Source organism: Oxyura jamaicensis, chromosome 2, assembly GCF_011077185.1.
Source record: "Oxyura jamaicensis isolate SHBP4307 breed ruddy duck chromosome 2, BPBGC_Ojam_1.0, whole genome shotgun sequence".
Classification (NCBI taxonomy): domain Eukaryota; kingdom Metazoa; phylum Chordata; class Aves; order Anseriformes; family Anatidae; genus Oxyura; species Oxyura jamaicensis.
In genome coordinates this window covers 104,031,430-104,046,630 of record NC_048894.1, presented here as the reverse complement: position 1 = coordinate 104,046,630, position 15,201 = coordinate 104,031,430, and the positions used below count along the sequence as shown (strand labels likewise).

The 15,201-nt window shown below is 41.4% G+C and overlaps 1 protein-coding gene across 2 annotated transcripts in view; it reads right to left on the bottom strand.

Annotated features, from left to right (window-relative positions):
• The window catches only part of ANKRD29 (ankyrin repeat domain 29), a 32,961-nt gene that overhangs the window by 10,764 nt on the left and 6,996 nt on the right, over positions 1-15,201 (bottom strand). Inside the window, exons 3-7 of one of the 2 annotated variants that reach the window (XM_035317963.1) lie at positions 14,251-14,349; positions 12,102-12,200; positions 6,397-6,495; positions 3,073-3,171; positions 2,955-2,981 (exon numbers count right to left, since the gene is read on the bottom strand). In XM_035317963.1, coding sequence (XP_035173854.1) covers positions 2,955-2,981; positions 3,073-3,171; positions 6,397-6,495; positions 12,102-12,200; positions 14,251-14,349 — 423 coding nt within the window. The remainder of the gene's footprint in view (positions 1-2,954; positions 2,982-3,072; positions 3,172-6,396; positions 6,496-12,101; positions 12,201-14,250; positions 14,350-15,201) is intronic. The other variant, XM_035317964.1, reaches the window with a different exon arrangement.

The window sequence follows — 15,201 nt, the reverse complement described above, 5'->3', positions numbered from 1 at the left end:
AAAAAAAAAAGAAAAAGAAAAAAAGATGAAGTTGGCGGTGGGCTCACACTGATTAATGTCAGCTTCTATCTTTTATGCAAACAGCATCTAACAGGCAGGTTTGTGTAAATGCATAAAATATTTATATGGAGATTTCTGTCCAGTTTCATGTTGGTATATGGTGCAAAAGAGATATTACATTGTACTAAGATGCCATGCAAGAATTCCTGTATGAACAGATATTAAGACTCAGAGATGAGTCAGGAAGAATATGAGAGCAGGGAAACAGTTCAAAAAGTACTTTCCATTTCTTGTTCCTCTGACCACCCAGCAGACTGGAGACCGTTACTTTTATAGAACAAACAATGTTAAATGCTCCATATGTTTAAAGCTGTGTTTATTATTTCCTTATTTGATTGTAAATTCGTAATAGATACAAACTATGTTTCCTTAAGTCCTGCAGTCCCAAACATACCCTGGCAGAAATTTCTCATGCTCCTTCTCTTACCCATTAACTAAAGAGTTTGTTTTGCAGCTTTGAATCTCAGTGCTTGCTGGAGACTTAGAGTCTTAGAAAGGACCAGATTACCCTAGCAGGTGAAATTACCCTTGTGTTCTCCCTGAGGACTTTCAGGGACGGAGAGCCCCTACTCTCAGGCTGCTCAGTGTCATCTCCTCCACCATTCTTCACACCAGTCCACTTGCACCTCTATACCAGCTGAATTACTGCTAATAATGAGGAAATCAAGCTTGCTGGACTGTAGTCTGCACTCTGCATAGGTTTACCAGCTTGCATATATGTGTGATTGCATATCACATGTAAAGAAAAAAAAAAAACACCAAACATTAATTTTCATAACATTTTCAGTCTACTTCGCCAGTCAAACTAAACCCTGCCAATACACAGCGTAAAATTCATTGGCAAATAACCTTCTTGCTTTGTTTTTGAGTCAGAGAAGCACAGAAACATTGCCTACACTGGGCTGCAGACATTGCTCCGAGCTCTGTCTAGACAAAAAGATGACAAAAAAATTCCAGCCCAGCTCCATGGGGACCCAATGTCAGAAAGAACAGAAAAAGGTTAAAAATCAAGAGGAATGACATTGCCAGGGAAGAAGCTTTCCAGAAAGCTTGTGAGAGCTGAGCTGAAGGGCCTGCATGCAGGCATCTGCAAGGTGTCAGGAGAACCCCATGGGACTCGGAGATGGGGAACAAGACAGAAGGGGAACTGGTACCCTCTGGAGCAGCGGGAAGACATACAGGGAAGATGCATGTGATCAGAGAGGTGAATTACACCCCTGAATTCACAAGACAGAGAGGAAAACATGGACTCTTAGGAAGGAGAAGCATGAACCTTGCACTCTGCAGCTACAGGCAGCCTTGCATTCAATGTTATGTTGCTTAGAAAAGTTTCCTACAGCAGGAAGAGCAACATAGCTCAAAACTGACATTAGGAGACATCTGGCATCGAAAGTGCACCATCTAGGGCTGCATTCCTGGTAACCAACACGCCACCATTGATCAAAGTGCAAATTTGTTAGTAAGAAAGAGGCTGAAGTCCATCCAACCATTTCTTTACTAATTAAACAGCAAAAATGCTCCATTTGTTAAGGAAATGCTTCAGATTACAGTGGACCTGAATACAAATGCCACCGACCTACCCAGGCATAGTCTTAGCAGGGATTCGAGGTACCCTGAGGCAAACTAAGCCCATACAAACTAAGCTGGAGATGAGACAGAGCCAGGAGGGGCATTCACATGGAGTTGAGACTTTGCCTCAACTAAGATTTGAACATGCATCATGAAACATGTTGTGTTGCAGGAATGTGAAACTGGTTCAGCTAAATCAAAGGCTCCCCAGCTTTATTTTGACCCACTCAAAAAGGCATTAATGCAAACACTGATTTATCCTTCTTATCCAGCAGGAAAATGACTTTAGTTTTGTGAACATAAAATGCTAGTGCAGTTTCCATGCGCTAGAGGTGCAGCAAGGAGACACAAACCTACAGATGCAGCAGAAGCCATACAGATCAATCTATGCTGCCAAGCTATGACTTTTCAGGTTCTTTGGGGCAAATGAAAAGAAATATTAAAAATACCTGGCCAAGCTTGTCACATGCCACGCTGTCCTCTGTTATTAGTCCTCACATTTATTTGCTCCTGCCTCCTGACTTTTTACTTGCTACAGTCAGCAATTACAGACACCTGGCAGACGTACATGACTGATTGCAAGGACAAGACCTTATCCCATCAATTTATGATGTGCAGTCAAGGCCCAGGACAGCTACCTTGCCTGCAGGGTTTCAGCAGACCACAGGGGAGGCTGTCACAGAGCAGGCAAAGATTCCTGGGAACGTCTGTCTCAATCCAGACGCCTCGAAGTGCCAGGAGCAAAGTTAGCTGTGCAACTCCCACACCTTGCTATTCAAAGCAGCGTCTAAAGGTGCTGTTTAAGCACTGATTTTAGAATCAAGACACAGGTAAACAATTAAGGACACATTTTGTGAAACCAAGAGAGTTTTCGTATGTCTCTGTATATGAGGTATGCTTAAGTATCCCTTAGTTTAAGACCTAGCCTATATTCTTTTCAAAAGAATGCAAGGGAGATGATGTGCTATGCATGCTCCCAAGCAGCTTGGTGCAGCAGAAACAGCTCAGTAGTTTCAAGAGGTAGTGCAAGGCCCTTATATCAACATCAAATACAGCTTCAGGGTTTTATATTTATTTAGTCTGGTCCCGTGGCCCAAACGTGCCCAACCTGCACGTGGTTCAAAGCATTCCCAAGGATCAGCCAGAGGTCTGATCTCCTTTAGGATGTGAAGCACAATTGGTGCACACCTAAAATAGAGATTCCAGTTTCACTTCTTACGGAAATTACCTAGGTTGTGTGCAAGCAGAAACAACTGGGGCACTTCCTTCAAATCCACGCTACCAGTCTGAACTAACACACAAATGCAGACACAGCCACAATTTACCTTTTGGTGAAGCACCTCCATGGGAACCTGATGTCCAGAGAAAATTCCAGTGTTAACTTCCAATAATTGTGGGATTTAGTAATTAGATCCCAGCTCTGCCCTGAAGTGTTGAGCTTACCTGTCGTGGCTGGTTAACCTTGGCTCCTGAAGAGAGGAGCAGTCGGATGACATCCAGATAGCCTCCTTGCGCTGCCAAGAAAATTGCAGAAGCTCCGTCCTAAGAACAAATATATCCAGCTTATACTGTTTTGAAATTGTACCATTATTTTCACACAAAAACAAACCAAACTGAATCATCTTCTTCCTAAGCCATTATGCAGTGTTACAGCATATATATACAGCTGAGCTCAAGGAGTAATGACCAAAATCACAAACTATGGCAGTGTTTTTGTTCAGCATACAGAACTGGCTCCCATCATGTATCAAAGAGCATTAATTCCTGGGTCTGGCATACTAAGAGTCTAGCTCACCAAAGCATTGGTCTATATAACTAGAAATCCATTCCTCTTTAGGTAAATATATTTATTCAGGTTTGTTTAGCTCATGCAGAGGTGTTCTGCCACAGAGATGCACATGGCGAAAATGTTCAAATACTTTGCAGAACTGGAGACTCTGGAATTGAAGCCTGCCCTTTAGACCAAGGGAGTGAGTACTGTGGCATACTGCTACGCCATGCCAGCAACTGCTACACCACTGCTCTGGCACATATTGCAGAAGAGAATGGCTCTGTAATAAAAGTGGGTAAATGTAGCACATGCAGGACAGAGTACCTCATAGCCCTGTCAGACGCCAGCATTTCTCTACGAAAGGTTTGTGAGAGAAATGAACTAATCCAGGATTTATTTTTCTTCAGTGTGTCTTTCATGTGGAGATGTTCTCAACATTAGAAAATTCATAACACTTGATTCACATAAGATTTCTCCATATGAAAAAAAAATAAAAACTCATATCTCATTGAGGTCTTTTTTGTTTGTTTGTTTGTTTGTTTTCAATGAAAAAATTTCAAACCTCGTTAAAAGCCATCCAACCAACTAAAAGCAGAAAGACATACTGCTTAGGTCTTCCTCCTGCACAGCTCAGAGCAGGCCTGAAACCTGTGCTGAATAGCATGCCCAGGGACTGAATCTAAAATATTTGACTTTGATTGCATGGGAAAAGTCCTTCCTGGTAAAGAAGAGAGGTATCTGCTGGCACTGCAGGTGAATATCCATCCTCAGGCCCTCTGAGGGGCTGCTTCCTCTGGCTGCTATGCAAGTGTGAGAAATAGGGTGATGGCATCGGGTGCTTTGCAGCTTCCTCCAGAGACTCACTCAGTAACAACGCTTCCATTTAGAAAGCAGAAAAGGTTGCATAATATTAAAAGAGCTCTTTAATATAGCATCAATCAAGATGGAGAGCCTGGTTTGCCTGTCATCCAACATTTTTTTTTTTTTTTTTTTTTTTTTGTTTTTTTTTTTGTTTTAATAATTATTTGTGATTTGTACTTGATTTGGTGCTATAACAAGAACGCTGTTTAGAGGGTATAAAATATTTCTGCAAGTAGCAGTGTTTAGTTAGCGTATTCTCTTGTGTTCTCCTCTACCCCTCACATGATTCGACTTAAAATTAAAACATCTATCTCAATGGTTTGGGAAGGACTGCCCAAGTGCATGCTTGAACTCCCTCTCCTTTGGCTGCTTGCAAGTGAAACTTGCCAGATACCATTGTGTAAAAGCCACTTGGCAGTGTCCCAGAAAAAAAAAAAAGAGTCAGGCTAACGCTTGTTTTTAAGAGGTTGTGTTCTTATTTTACTAAGCAGCTGTTTCTGACTGGTTTTACCTCATGACTTTGAGCAATAAAAATACATCTCTAAATCTGAATGTAAATACTGCTAATTTCCAGGAGAGACAACAAGGAAGTTATTTTACTGCCTTTACTTCTAGGTAAGTGTCTCCAGGTGCAACAGCACTGCTATTTTTAAACCAGGTGGAAAACCCTGGGATTAGCAAACAGAGGATGACAAACATTATAAATGTTATGAATTATTCTAAGCCTTATATTAGCAAGGTCATCGCTACTTGGGCAGGAGTGACCTTGGAGCACCCTTCTGCACAAATGTGGGGTGGGAGCAGCGCAGAGGTGGGGACTCTCTGTGGGACCAGTGCATGAAGACTGGTGGGAGCTGCGAGTGCTCAGTGCTGACCAACAGCATCCTGCAAACCCCATGGAAAAGGCTAAAAAAATCCAAACATATATCCACGGGGAACAAATTCCTCTTTGTCAGACTTGTCTTGTGCCCTCGGGTAGGAAACAGTGGTGGGAAGTGGAGAGAAAACCTGCCACTCATTTTTGTTGAATGCTGAAAAGCCCAGCCTATTTGTGTCTCTGCTGAAGTAAATTGAATCCAGTGCTTCATTGGCTCAGTCCAGCTTTCTGAAAAGTCAACTAAACAATGTCAGCTCAGTCATTTTAACCACTCTTTGCCCAAAGAACTGACAAACTAGAGATGCACAAATACCATCTAACATCATTTTAACTGATATTAAAAATATATATATATTAAAGACAACATAACTTCTATGATATTTCTTGGCAGAAAACTGATAAACTGATTCTTGAATACCTCAGTGGCTTTACAGTTATTTATTTCTCTGCCTGCAATGCAAATCTGATGTGGTAAAACACAACACAAGCTTTTGTTCAATGGTAAGGGACAGCACAAAGCTGGTGCGGATTTGGAACATAGCCTTCTTACAGATGAGGAACCAAAACACAGCTAACCCATCTTTTCTGGCTTTGTACCACTTCTCACAAAACTGTGAAAAGCAGTGTGAGAAACAAAGTTGTGTTTTTGCAGCAGAGAATTGTTTTTCTTTATTCCAAGGTAGTTGTGTAGTCATAATAAGGAGAAATGCTAAGGAGATAAGTGGACAGTCGAAGGCCTCACTGTTCCAAAATAAGGTAGAAACTTGCGAAAGACAGGATGAGCAGTGTGAGAACAGTAAAACAAAGATCACAAGTTCTCAAAACATAAGAAAGGAGAAATTAAAGGGTTGAAAAAAAAGAAAAATTGTACATCTATGGTACAGAGGAGCGTTGAGTAGCTTGTGAACCTGTAGCACTCAGCCAATGAGGAAACGGGAGGTGATCAGGCGTCGGGTAGTAGGGAATAAAAGGTTATGGTTTGTTCACTAAAATGCGCTCCTGATTGGCAGGACGGCCGCCATTGCAATCGTAAATAAAATAGCTGCAAAGAAGATCCTGTCTGAAGAAAATTATTTGAGATTTTTCTCACAGCAGACAGTTAACAAAAATCACAACTTAGAGAAGCAGAGTACTACAAAACCACAACATTTGGCAAATGATTCTCTGTGCTGGAGCCAGAGTACCCACTGCTGTCCAACAAACAGCACATTTTTTCCGCCACCAGTGTTGTCAATATTATCCGTGTCAAATAACTCACATAAAGCTGATCGTGAATGTTGGCACCATGCTTCAACAGAGTTTCCACTACCTTTGCATGCCCGTACTGACAAGCAGCTAGAAGAGCAGTACCTCCATCCTGTGAAAAAGCAAAGAAAGGGTACAGTAGTGTGGCAGTGAAGATGCTAGACTGAATGTCACCATAAAACATAAGCAAATTTTAAGGCTTTTCAGAATTTGGCTCAGAACAATTCTGGAGTGACTAGCTACTGAATCCTTCATAATTTTAGTGCCAAGACATGGCCCTTAAATCTCTGGCTCCATCACTATAAACATTTTTCTCCTGAGGCTTTTTTAGTGAGTGACGGGAACAAAGAAAATTCTGCTTTTATTTCCTCATCTTCTACCTTCCCACTAGAGACTTTATTTGCTTCACAACACTAAACTGTTCTGCATATCTTCACTTTTACTGCCCAATCCCCTACCCCTGACAAACTTCTCTACTTGTAGAAGGACAGCACAAACGTCCCTTGCTCTAAAGCTTACCGATCATCTGCTCTTCTTTGACCAGGACCTCTTGTTCTGTCCTGTTCTGCCTTTCACCTTTTAATTTTGGCCTGAAGTGTAGGGAAGATGCATCTAAAAGCATTCTAGCTAAATGTGGAAGCGGGCATCAGACCAAACCCACCACCCAGTGAAAGCCCCATTACCTCTGCTGAAGATGTGATCCCTGGCAGTTATAGTTACTGTGCATCACCACTAAAGGGAGACCTAGACACATGCATCATGTCTGGCTTGTAGAGCTGCTCCCATAGGAGCTATCTGAGGTGGGAAATACCTCAGTATTGCTGTCTGACAACTCCAAGCCAGTGGAAACAATGGAAATATCAAATGCAGGGCTTGCCACATCATGTTCAATGCACTGTACCCCACTCAAAAATTGCCATCGTTTCTGACACTGGTATGGAGAGGAGGTTCTCATCTTCTGCCTGGTCTGGCACCATGCCGTGATGCAAGGATGACGCACGCCCCACGTCATGGATACCTGAGGTTTTCTGTCTTCTTCCCAGCCTTCTCCCTGCCCCAAACTCCTCCTCCACAAAGCAAGCTATCAAATAAATGGTTTCTACAGCTGTTATTAATGGGGGCAAAAGATTATATTTTCCCTCAGTTTTGTTCTCTGAAACAGCTCAAAAGTTTTGTCTGTTTTTTTTCCCACATGGACAGATAGCCAGCAAGACAAGTTACAGCCCAAATGGATGAATGAATCTGTTACAATGGGAAGTGACAATCACACTTTTTAATCTGTAGTGCTATTGCATGCCTTTGACAACCTCACAAAAAATTAAGCCCTGACATGGCTGAAATAATCCACAGGGACTGCCTGTAACTGCGCTCAGAAACTATTCACCCTTCTGCCCTGCCACATTAAAATGCAAGAAAGGCTTGAGGGTCAGCAGAGTCACCAATGTGAAACTGTTAGGTGACCATCGAAGAATTGTTAATTCTGGACTATGTAAGTAAACACGGTGTGCAACCTGGTCAGTGGAGTTAAGTTACTCTGTAGTAATGAGTCACTAGACTTTCCTGTAAAATAAAACATCCTAATTTAATAGGAACTGCTGGAACAGAACACGAAAGCAACCACAATGGTTTCTGGATTAAAACAAACAAACCAACAAACCACCTCTACACACTTAAAAAACTGTGGCAAAAGCTAGTAGCTTCATGAAACCTATTTCCTGTCTCCCATCAGATGAAAGCCAGTTTTACTTGAGTGCTGAGTTACAAGATCGAAGGCCTACAAACAAACAAAATAAGAGACTTTTAAAAAGACTTTCCCTGAAGGAAATGCAGAGAGGAAGGTCAATGAGTTAAGAAAAGAAACTGTGCTACCAAGACAGGAGGTCTTCCTCAGAAAGGCAAGGAAGGATGAGCTATAGGAAGCTTAAAAATACTGAGGTTCCCTATCTGGAAGGTAAGTGGTCACGTTCAGCTGCATATGAGAACAGCTTGTTTATTGCTTTTTGGCTTTTCATTTTCTACAATCCTTGTATTCCCAACTAAGTTGTTTTAAGAAGATTGTTTGGTTATTAACATAATTTCTGGAGAAAACAAAATGGGAGGCCCCAAATCAAAGACAGGCCTGCATGGCTAACCACAGTCAACACAGCAGAGCTGAAGGCAAGTGCTTGGAGCAGGACTGTGCTATTCCTCCTTGGAGATGTCACGGCCTGAGGTTTAAGAAGGAGGACACTTTAAGCAGGATCTTTCTAAGTGTCTTGATGTGGAGATACTGACCAAGTTGTTGGTTGAATTCAGTGAACAGTTTTAGACAGATACATTTTGGGAAAGAATAACACATTTCCAAAACATAACATTTAGATCTTTCAGACTAGAGTGACCAAGGGATCTAGATCACCCTGATCTAGTTCCATTTGCCCACACCAAATCTAATATTTCCAGGGCTAGAAAAAAAATCAAAGAATAACTCCTTGGCCCAAGGATTTGGTTGTTGATCAGGAAGGCAAGTGGGCTCTAAGACCTGCTCTATTTATGTCTCCTATAAAGTCAAATTTATTCCACAGAAGAGACTGAGATTTGTGTGCATGCTCTGGATGGGGGTACCATTAGGACAAACAGAGAGAGGTCTTGCTCTAGAAAAAATAACTTGGGGACGGGAATGCTTTCCATGGAAAACACCTTATGGCAAGACAACACTCAGTTAAATCAAGGAATTGGCACTGTTGGACAAAACACTGCAAAGGCCCACATTTTTTAGGAGGAGAAAAAAAATCAGTCCCCCAACTCCTATTGAGCTTGCATCTTGCTTTCACTTTCTTCCCTTTTTGCCAGCACAAGAGCCTTTTCTCCAGCAAGCTCTACCTGGAGACCCCACTGTTTTGCAGACTGTAAGGAAGGTAGATGGAAGGATGAAAACAAGAAATAAATGACAGAGTCTTAAAGTCTCCTTCAGCCACATGATTCCTTTTTTTTTTTTTTTTCTTTTTCTTTTCTTTTTTTTTTGGCTTCAGCTGAAACAAGTAAAATGCTGAAGCAGCATCTTTGGTACTGGCAAGCCTCTTGGAAACTTTGAGCTGGGCAGGGACATGTGAGGAACCACGGAGGCACTTGTAGGGCAATAACCACTCTGCAGAGGGAGGGAGATGGGCAATGGAGCTGAGAGAAGGCACTCAGCCTTGTGTTTATTTCCTGCTCATATCCTGTTTTCATGACACAACTTAGCCTCCACTAATCCTTTACTGCAAACCCTTCCAGCACACTGGAAACTAAGACAGGAGCCAGTCCTCTCAGCTACTTCTGTAATTCTTCCTCTGAAATCCTTTTTTCTTATCCCTATATTTTCTCCTCCTTGCCAGCAGCATGTACAGTAGCTGCCAATCTCCCACGTAAGCACTGGGAACAGCAGCACCCGATGAGACCACACTCTCTGGTGTACACCTCTCTATTAGCCTGTCCCTTGCTTCACCTCTGTCATCACTGCCTACAAGCACCTTAGCATTACATGATGTTTTTCTTACTCTCTGTGAAATATGCTACAACAGAGAGGAATTGATCTGCAATTGCTACCTACTGAAAAATAGCCTCCGACATACTGTTCGACCTGCAGTATTGCTCAGAGAGCATGCCTCCATGGAAATCCTTACAAGAACCCAGATACAAGCTTATAACATGTCTCAGGTAAAGAAAAGAAAATATTTTATTTTCTGATACATAATTCTAGGGATGTTTGTTTAGCCTGTCCTAGTGAATATCAACTCAAATGATACAAGGGATACCAAGAATTGTTTTATTAAGATCATTCTCCAGCACTCTTGCATATGAGTGACAAATGCAGTAATTAAATTTTACAGAGAAACACGTTACAAAGAAGACACTAGACTTTGCATTGCCTTGCTTAAAAGTCTCTGTTTCCTAGGATTCATTCAAACTGTTTTCATACTTAAATTAAACATCTTCATTTATAACAGAAAGTTCACTGCAAATTGATGAGTTTTGCAATGCCCTTTAAAAACAGACAGGATCAGCCTCATCTTTCCCTGTGCTGCTCCCAGCTGAGTGCCTTAAACAGAAAATGCCTTATCTCTGACCTGAAAACACATATTTTGTTAGCTACTTTGTTTCTACGATTTGGGGGACGGCATGGAAGAGCCTGTTATCTTTGTTGCCCTTTAACAGAAAGAAGATTTGATTTAATAATTTCAAGCTATGAAAATCACATTATTAAATCAGAAAATTGAACCAATACCAAAACAAATCAGAAGGCCAACAGGAGATACATCCAGTAAAGCCCAAACCTGTATTTATCCAAAGGTGGAAGGTATCAGGAGAGGCTAAATGCAGAGAGATTTTCTTTTCATTTGGAACATTACACCACTTTATCTGCCCTAGTGACTCCTTAATTTAATTGCATGCTTCAAAAAAGATCATATATTTTCATGAAGGATCAGACAATTTCAAGCCTGCTGTTCACCTTCTGGGCCTAGTCCTGACCTCTTCACAAACACCTAGACCACAGGCTGCTCAAAGTCTTGGTGAAGATGTATTTGTCCCTCCAGACAGAACAAGGTACTCAGTCTGTCTTCCCTCCTTACCAACAGTTTCCTGCATTCACTGCCCTCTGCAAAAGCACTGCCCAATTTTATGTTCAGCCCCAGAGAGTCGTGCAGGCTCCTCTTATGGCTGGGACACATTTGCTCCTTCAGCATGGTTTTGTGGCCTGTCTATAGGTCAGATGACTCAAAAAATGGTGTAAATTCACTCACCCAATTGTATACAGCTGAATGTGAGAGAGCATTTTTCTGAATCTTGCTACCCTCACCCTAAAATAAAAGACTCAGAAGCAGTCTATTTTAATGTGCAGCTTCTCCCAGTAACATCCAGCTGTTGTATTTAACATTGCAACTTCCTATGGTGTTAGTTCCACAGCTGCACTCCATGTTGTGGTTAAACAAGCACAATTTCATTCATGTTTTTAAATTTACTGATGGAGGCTTCTGCTGCGGTCAGAGTGTTGCTTACCACAAGCGTAGTTCCCTGAGGTACCAGAATCAATCCACATCCTACTGTACGGGCATGGATGAACTCTGTGACCACAGAGCCTTGGGATTTTTAATCAGTAATATCTGCTACATCTCTAGAGTGTAAAGAGTTGAGTCCCAGTGATGTTCCATCAATTCCTGTAGTATCTAAAGCCTGTTTTTTCAGGGACTTTGAACAGCAGGTATGGGTTGAGGGAGCTATTCAAGTCACTGACTACAACATCTGGAGAAAATGGTTACTGTTTGATAAATAACTATTTTTCTTCTTCAAACTGAAGCCATTATATTCCTCTGTCTCCTATGGTGGTACGCAGACACTTCCCAGCAGGGATGAATCCCAGTCTGCACAAGTGGAGTACATGTATGCATAAAATGGGATCATACCTGAGATGTACAGAGACCCTTTGTTCTTCTGTTGGAGAATGGCTTAAGAGGAAAGTCTGATCTCACTATCAATGGACTGATCTTTGACCTAATCATGCCATTAAGTCCAGGTAGTAAAAGCTAGTGCCAAGTTAATATTTTCACAATATAGTTTAGTACTCATATTATTCAGAAAACATTCAAGTGAGGAAATCATTTTGCCACATTCCTGCTGCCACATCATCTTTCATGTGAAGAGGAAAAAACAGTCCTGATAAGCAGAATGTATCAACATGCAAAACCAGACAAATCATCATACCTTATTCTTAAATTCTGTGGAAGCACCAAATTCAAAGAGAAACTTCACCACGTCATTGTGGCCTTGCTGTGCAGCAAAGAACAGAGCAGTTGCACCTGACTGTAGGGGAAAAATGGATTAAATAAAAACCAAACACATAACATGCTTGATCAAAGTATACATTTCATTTCAAATTCAAACTTACTAAGCACAATCATTTCAATATCAACTGAAAATACATGGTGGTTTTGAGGACTAAAGAGGACACAAGGTGACACAAGATCAGTCCCCACAAGGGTCAGTTTTCTTCTCATCGCACTGAGAAATGTGACCTGCATCACACATTGGAATAAAAATCAAGTTTCACAAGTGGCTTCTTCACTGTTTTTAATATAGACCTCTTAGGATTCATTTACTTCTCTTCAGTCGTCAGACAAGGAATGAAAGCCTAGAGGGAGAACAGAGCAGTCTTACTCAAGAGAGGAACAGCCAATCTGTAGCCAACCCCTCTACCACCTGCTTCTACAACCTAAGACAAACAGAAGCACAGGATGGATTTGGATAAGGGTGTGGAAAGACCACAGAGGGGTTATTCAGCACAGCAGAGCTCCACTTTGCTTGACTCTCCACTGGCAAAATGTGACTGCAGTTGGTACATCACCCTTGTATTTTACATGAGTAGCTTCCCATTCATCCAAGCAGCCTTCAAGCAACTATTGCCTGTCATGCAGCTCCTACTTTCCCTTAACCTCACTGAAGAAATGAAAGCCCTTATTTTATATCAGTTGTGTGAAATATAACTGTATTAGTTGTATAAAGCTTGCGACAGCACATGGCCCCTTGAGACCATTTTAGAGCCCCCTCTCACAGACAAACCTCTGGGTCTCCCCTTTCCTTGAGTTTCACAGCAATTTCAAGGTACAAGAGCATTAGTTTGAGTACATACATTTACTTTCAGTGTCCTTTGTTGTTAGGGCTTAAATTTCATCTATTTTGCTCCCTCTCTGTAGCAGAGTGATTTTGGAGTGTTCCTGTGTTTCTCTTTTTATTTGCTTGCTGAACCAATGTGTCCAGAGTGAAACTCAAGAAAAGGTCCATAAAACTGTTCTCAACTTTTCCTTTTGTTGCTGCTTTTCAAGCAATGTTTATCTAAGGGAAACTACATGTTCAAATGTTTTGTTGGGACAGGACCCCTCTGAAAGATACTGACATTCATGGTTAATGCAAGTTTAGGCCAGTTAGTGCAAAGACACTTGTATCATCAAGCATGGCATTCACTGACTCAGTGAATTGAAGACATCAGCACGAGATTCATGCTCTAGTTCCAGGTAACCAAGGAAAATAAGAAACATTTGCTTGGGTTATTAAAGTGATGAAAATACTGCTGTCCTGCTCTTCCTGCCACCATCCCATGTCACTACATGTCCTCATCAAACTGCTGTTCTTTTGGGGCCAGTCCCACTCTGTCGCAGAGCAATTGTAGCCAGCACACAGACAAGAATGGCTGTAGATACTCCTTACCACTCCTTGAGCATAGTATAAGGGGAAGACACTTCTACAAAGCTAGGTGCTGACATTTTCCTTTCCACAGAAAAGTAAGTTACGGTGTGAGAGGTGCCTTGAGTGCAAAGTAGACATGCAGGAAAGAGTGATTAAGTTGTGTGATTGTTTGTTTTGAGTTGCCTCAGAGTGAAAGGCAGAAACCTCTGGGTATATACTGAGTCAAAACAACTCCTGGGCTCACAACAGCATCCACTTGATGTTAATGACCAAATTCTGCAAGTCAAAAAGTAATGGACTTCTCCTTATCATGTCACATTTATCCCATCCAGAAAGCTGTAAATTATAGTGCCAATAAGTAAAATGGCAGATGCTTAAGTGGAGTAACCTGAGGGTTACACCTCAGATATAAGCACCCCACACCAACCCCCATGTGCTGGAAATGTTTGATGAATTATTTATAAATGTACCTCTGGCATCTCATTTTGTATTACAATTTCAGACGTCTGACTCCTCGATGTCCTTAGGAGAACAGACCCTGTTTATACATGCACAGCACAGCACAGCACAAATAAGCAGTTGGCAAAAAGCAACAAACAACACTCTTACTATTTCCAATAAACCAACAATCACTTAATCAATCCCTGTCTGAATGCAGAACTCCTCCTACCTCTCTCTGCAGATTGATATCTGCTCCTTGCAACACCAATTCCCGTACGCAATCTATGTGGCCATGGTAAGATGCGACCATCAGAGCTGTTGTGCCAAGCTGGGAATAAAGAAAAACAGATCAGTTCCTTCAACAGACACCTTCAGCGTTGAATCAGGCTGTCTGCAAGAGACAACACCTTCTTCTGAAAAGATGAAGAGTGTTTATGCTTGTTGACCACAGAACCTGTCTGCTCTTCTTTTCCTGAATAGGGGACAAATCTTCCCCTGAACAGATCTGAAGGCAATTTAAAACTTGCTATCATGAATACTTTGAAAATGAGTAATTAGTGGGTATTAAAGCAATAAGTTACAGACTTGCCTGCAAAGCTAAGCCTGACCATTCAACAAATATGTACGCAATGACTTTGCATTACTGTCCTGAAAAAAGTGTAACAGAAACATCAACAATATTTTTGGTTGACGCATAACTTTTTATCAGAGAATCTCAAAGATATCTGCGTCCTTTCCAGAAGAATAACCTTAGACACAGGGGGAAAGTGACTTACCTGAGTCACTTAATTTTGAGTCATAGTCAGGAGTAAGGTCATGGTGTTTTGAATACTAATTTCCTAACTCAATGACTAGAACAAGCTCTGTCTGTGACTCCTCGCATTGTATCAGAGAGCTTTCCATAACAGAACTACATGTTCAGGTTCCCTCAGAACCCCAATAGCGCCACTGCTCCATTGAACCGAACTTAGGTTACATGCATGTGGTATAAGGGCAACGTGCAAAGCCCACATACATAAGGACAAAAGTAATCTTTCACACACACCAATTCAGTCTAAAGAAGGAATGTGTGACTTTGCAAAAAAAAAAGAAGCATGCAGCCTTAATTGTATGAAAATATTTTAATCTAGAAGATGTGTATACCTGACAAAATTAACATCAGGATATTTTACAGGGCGTT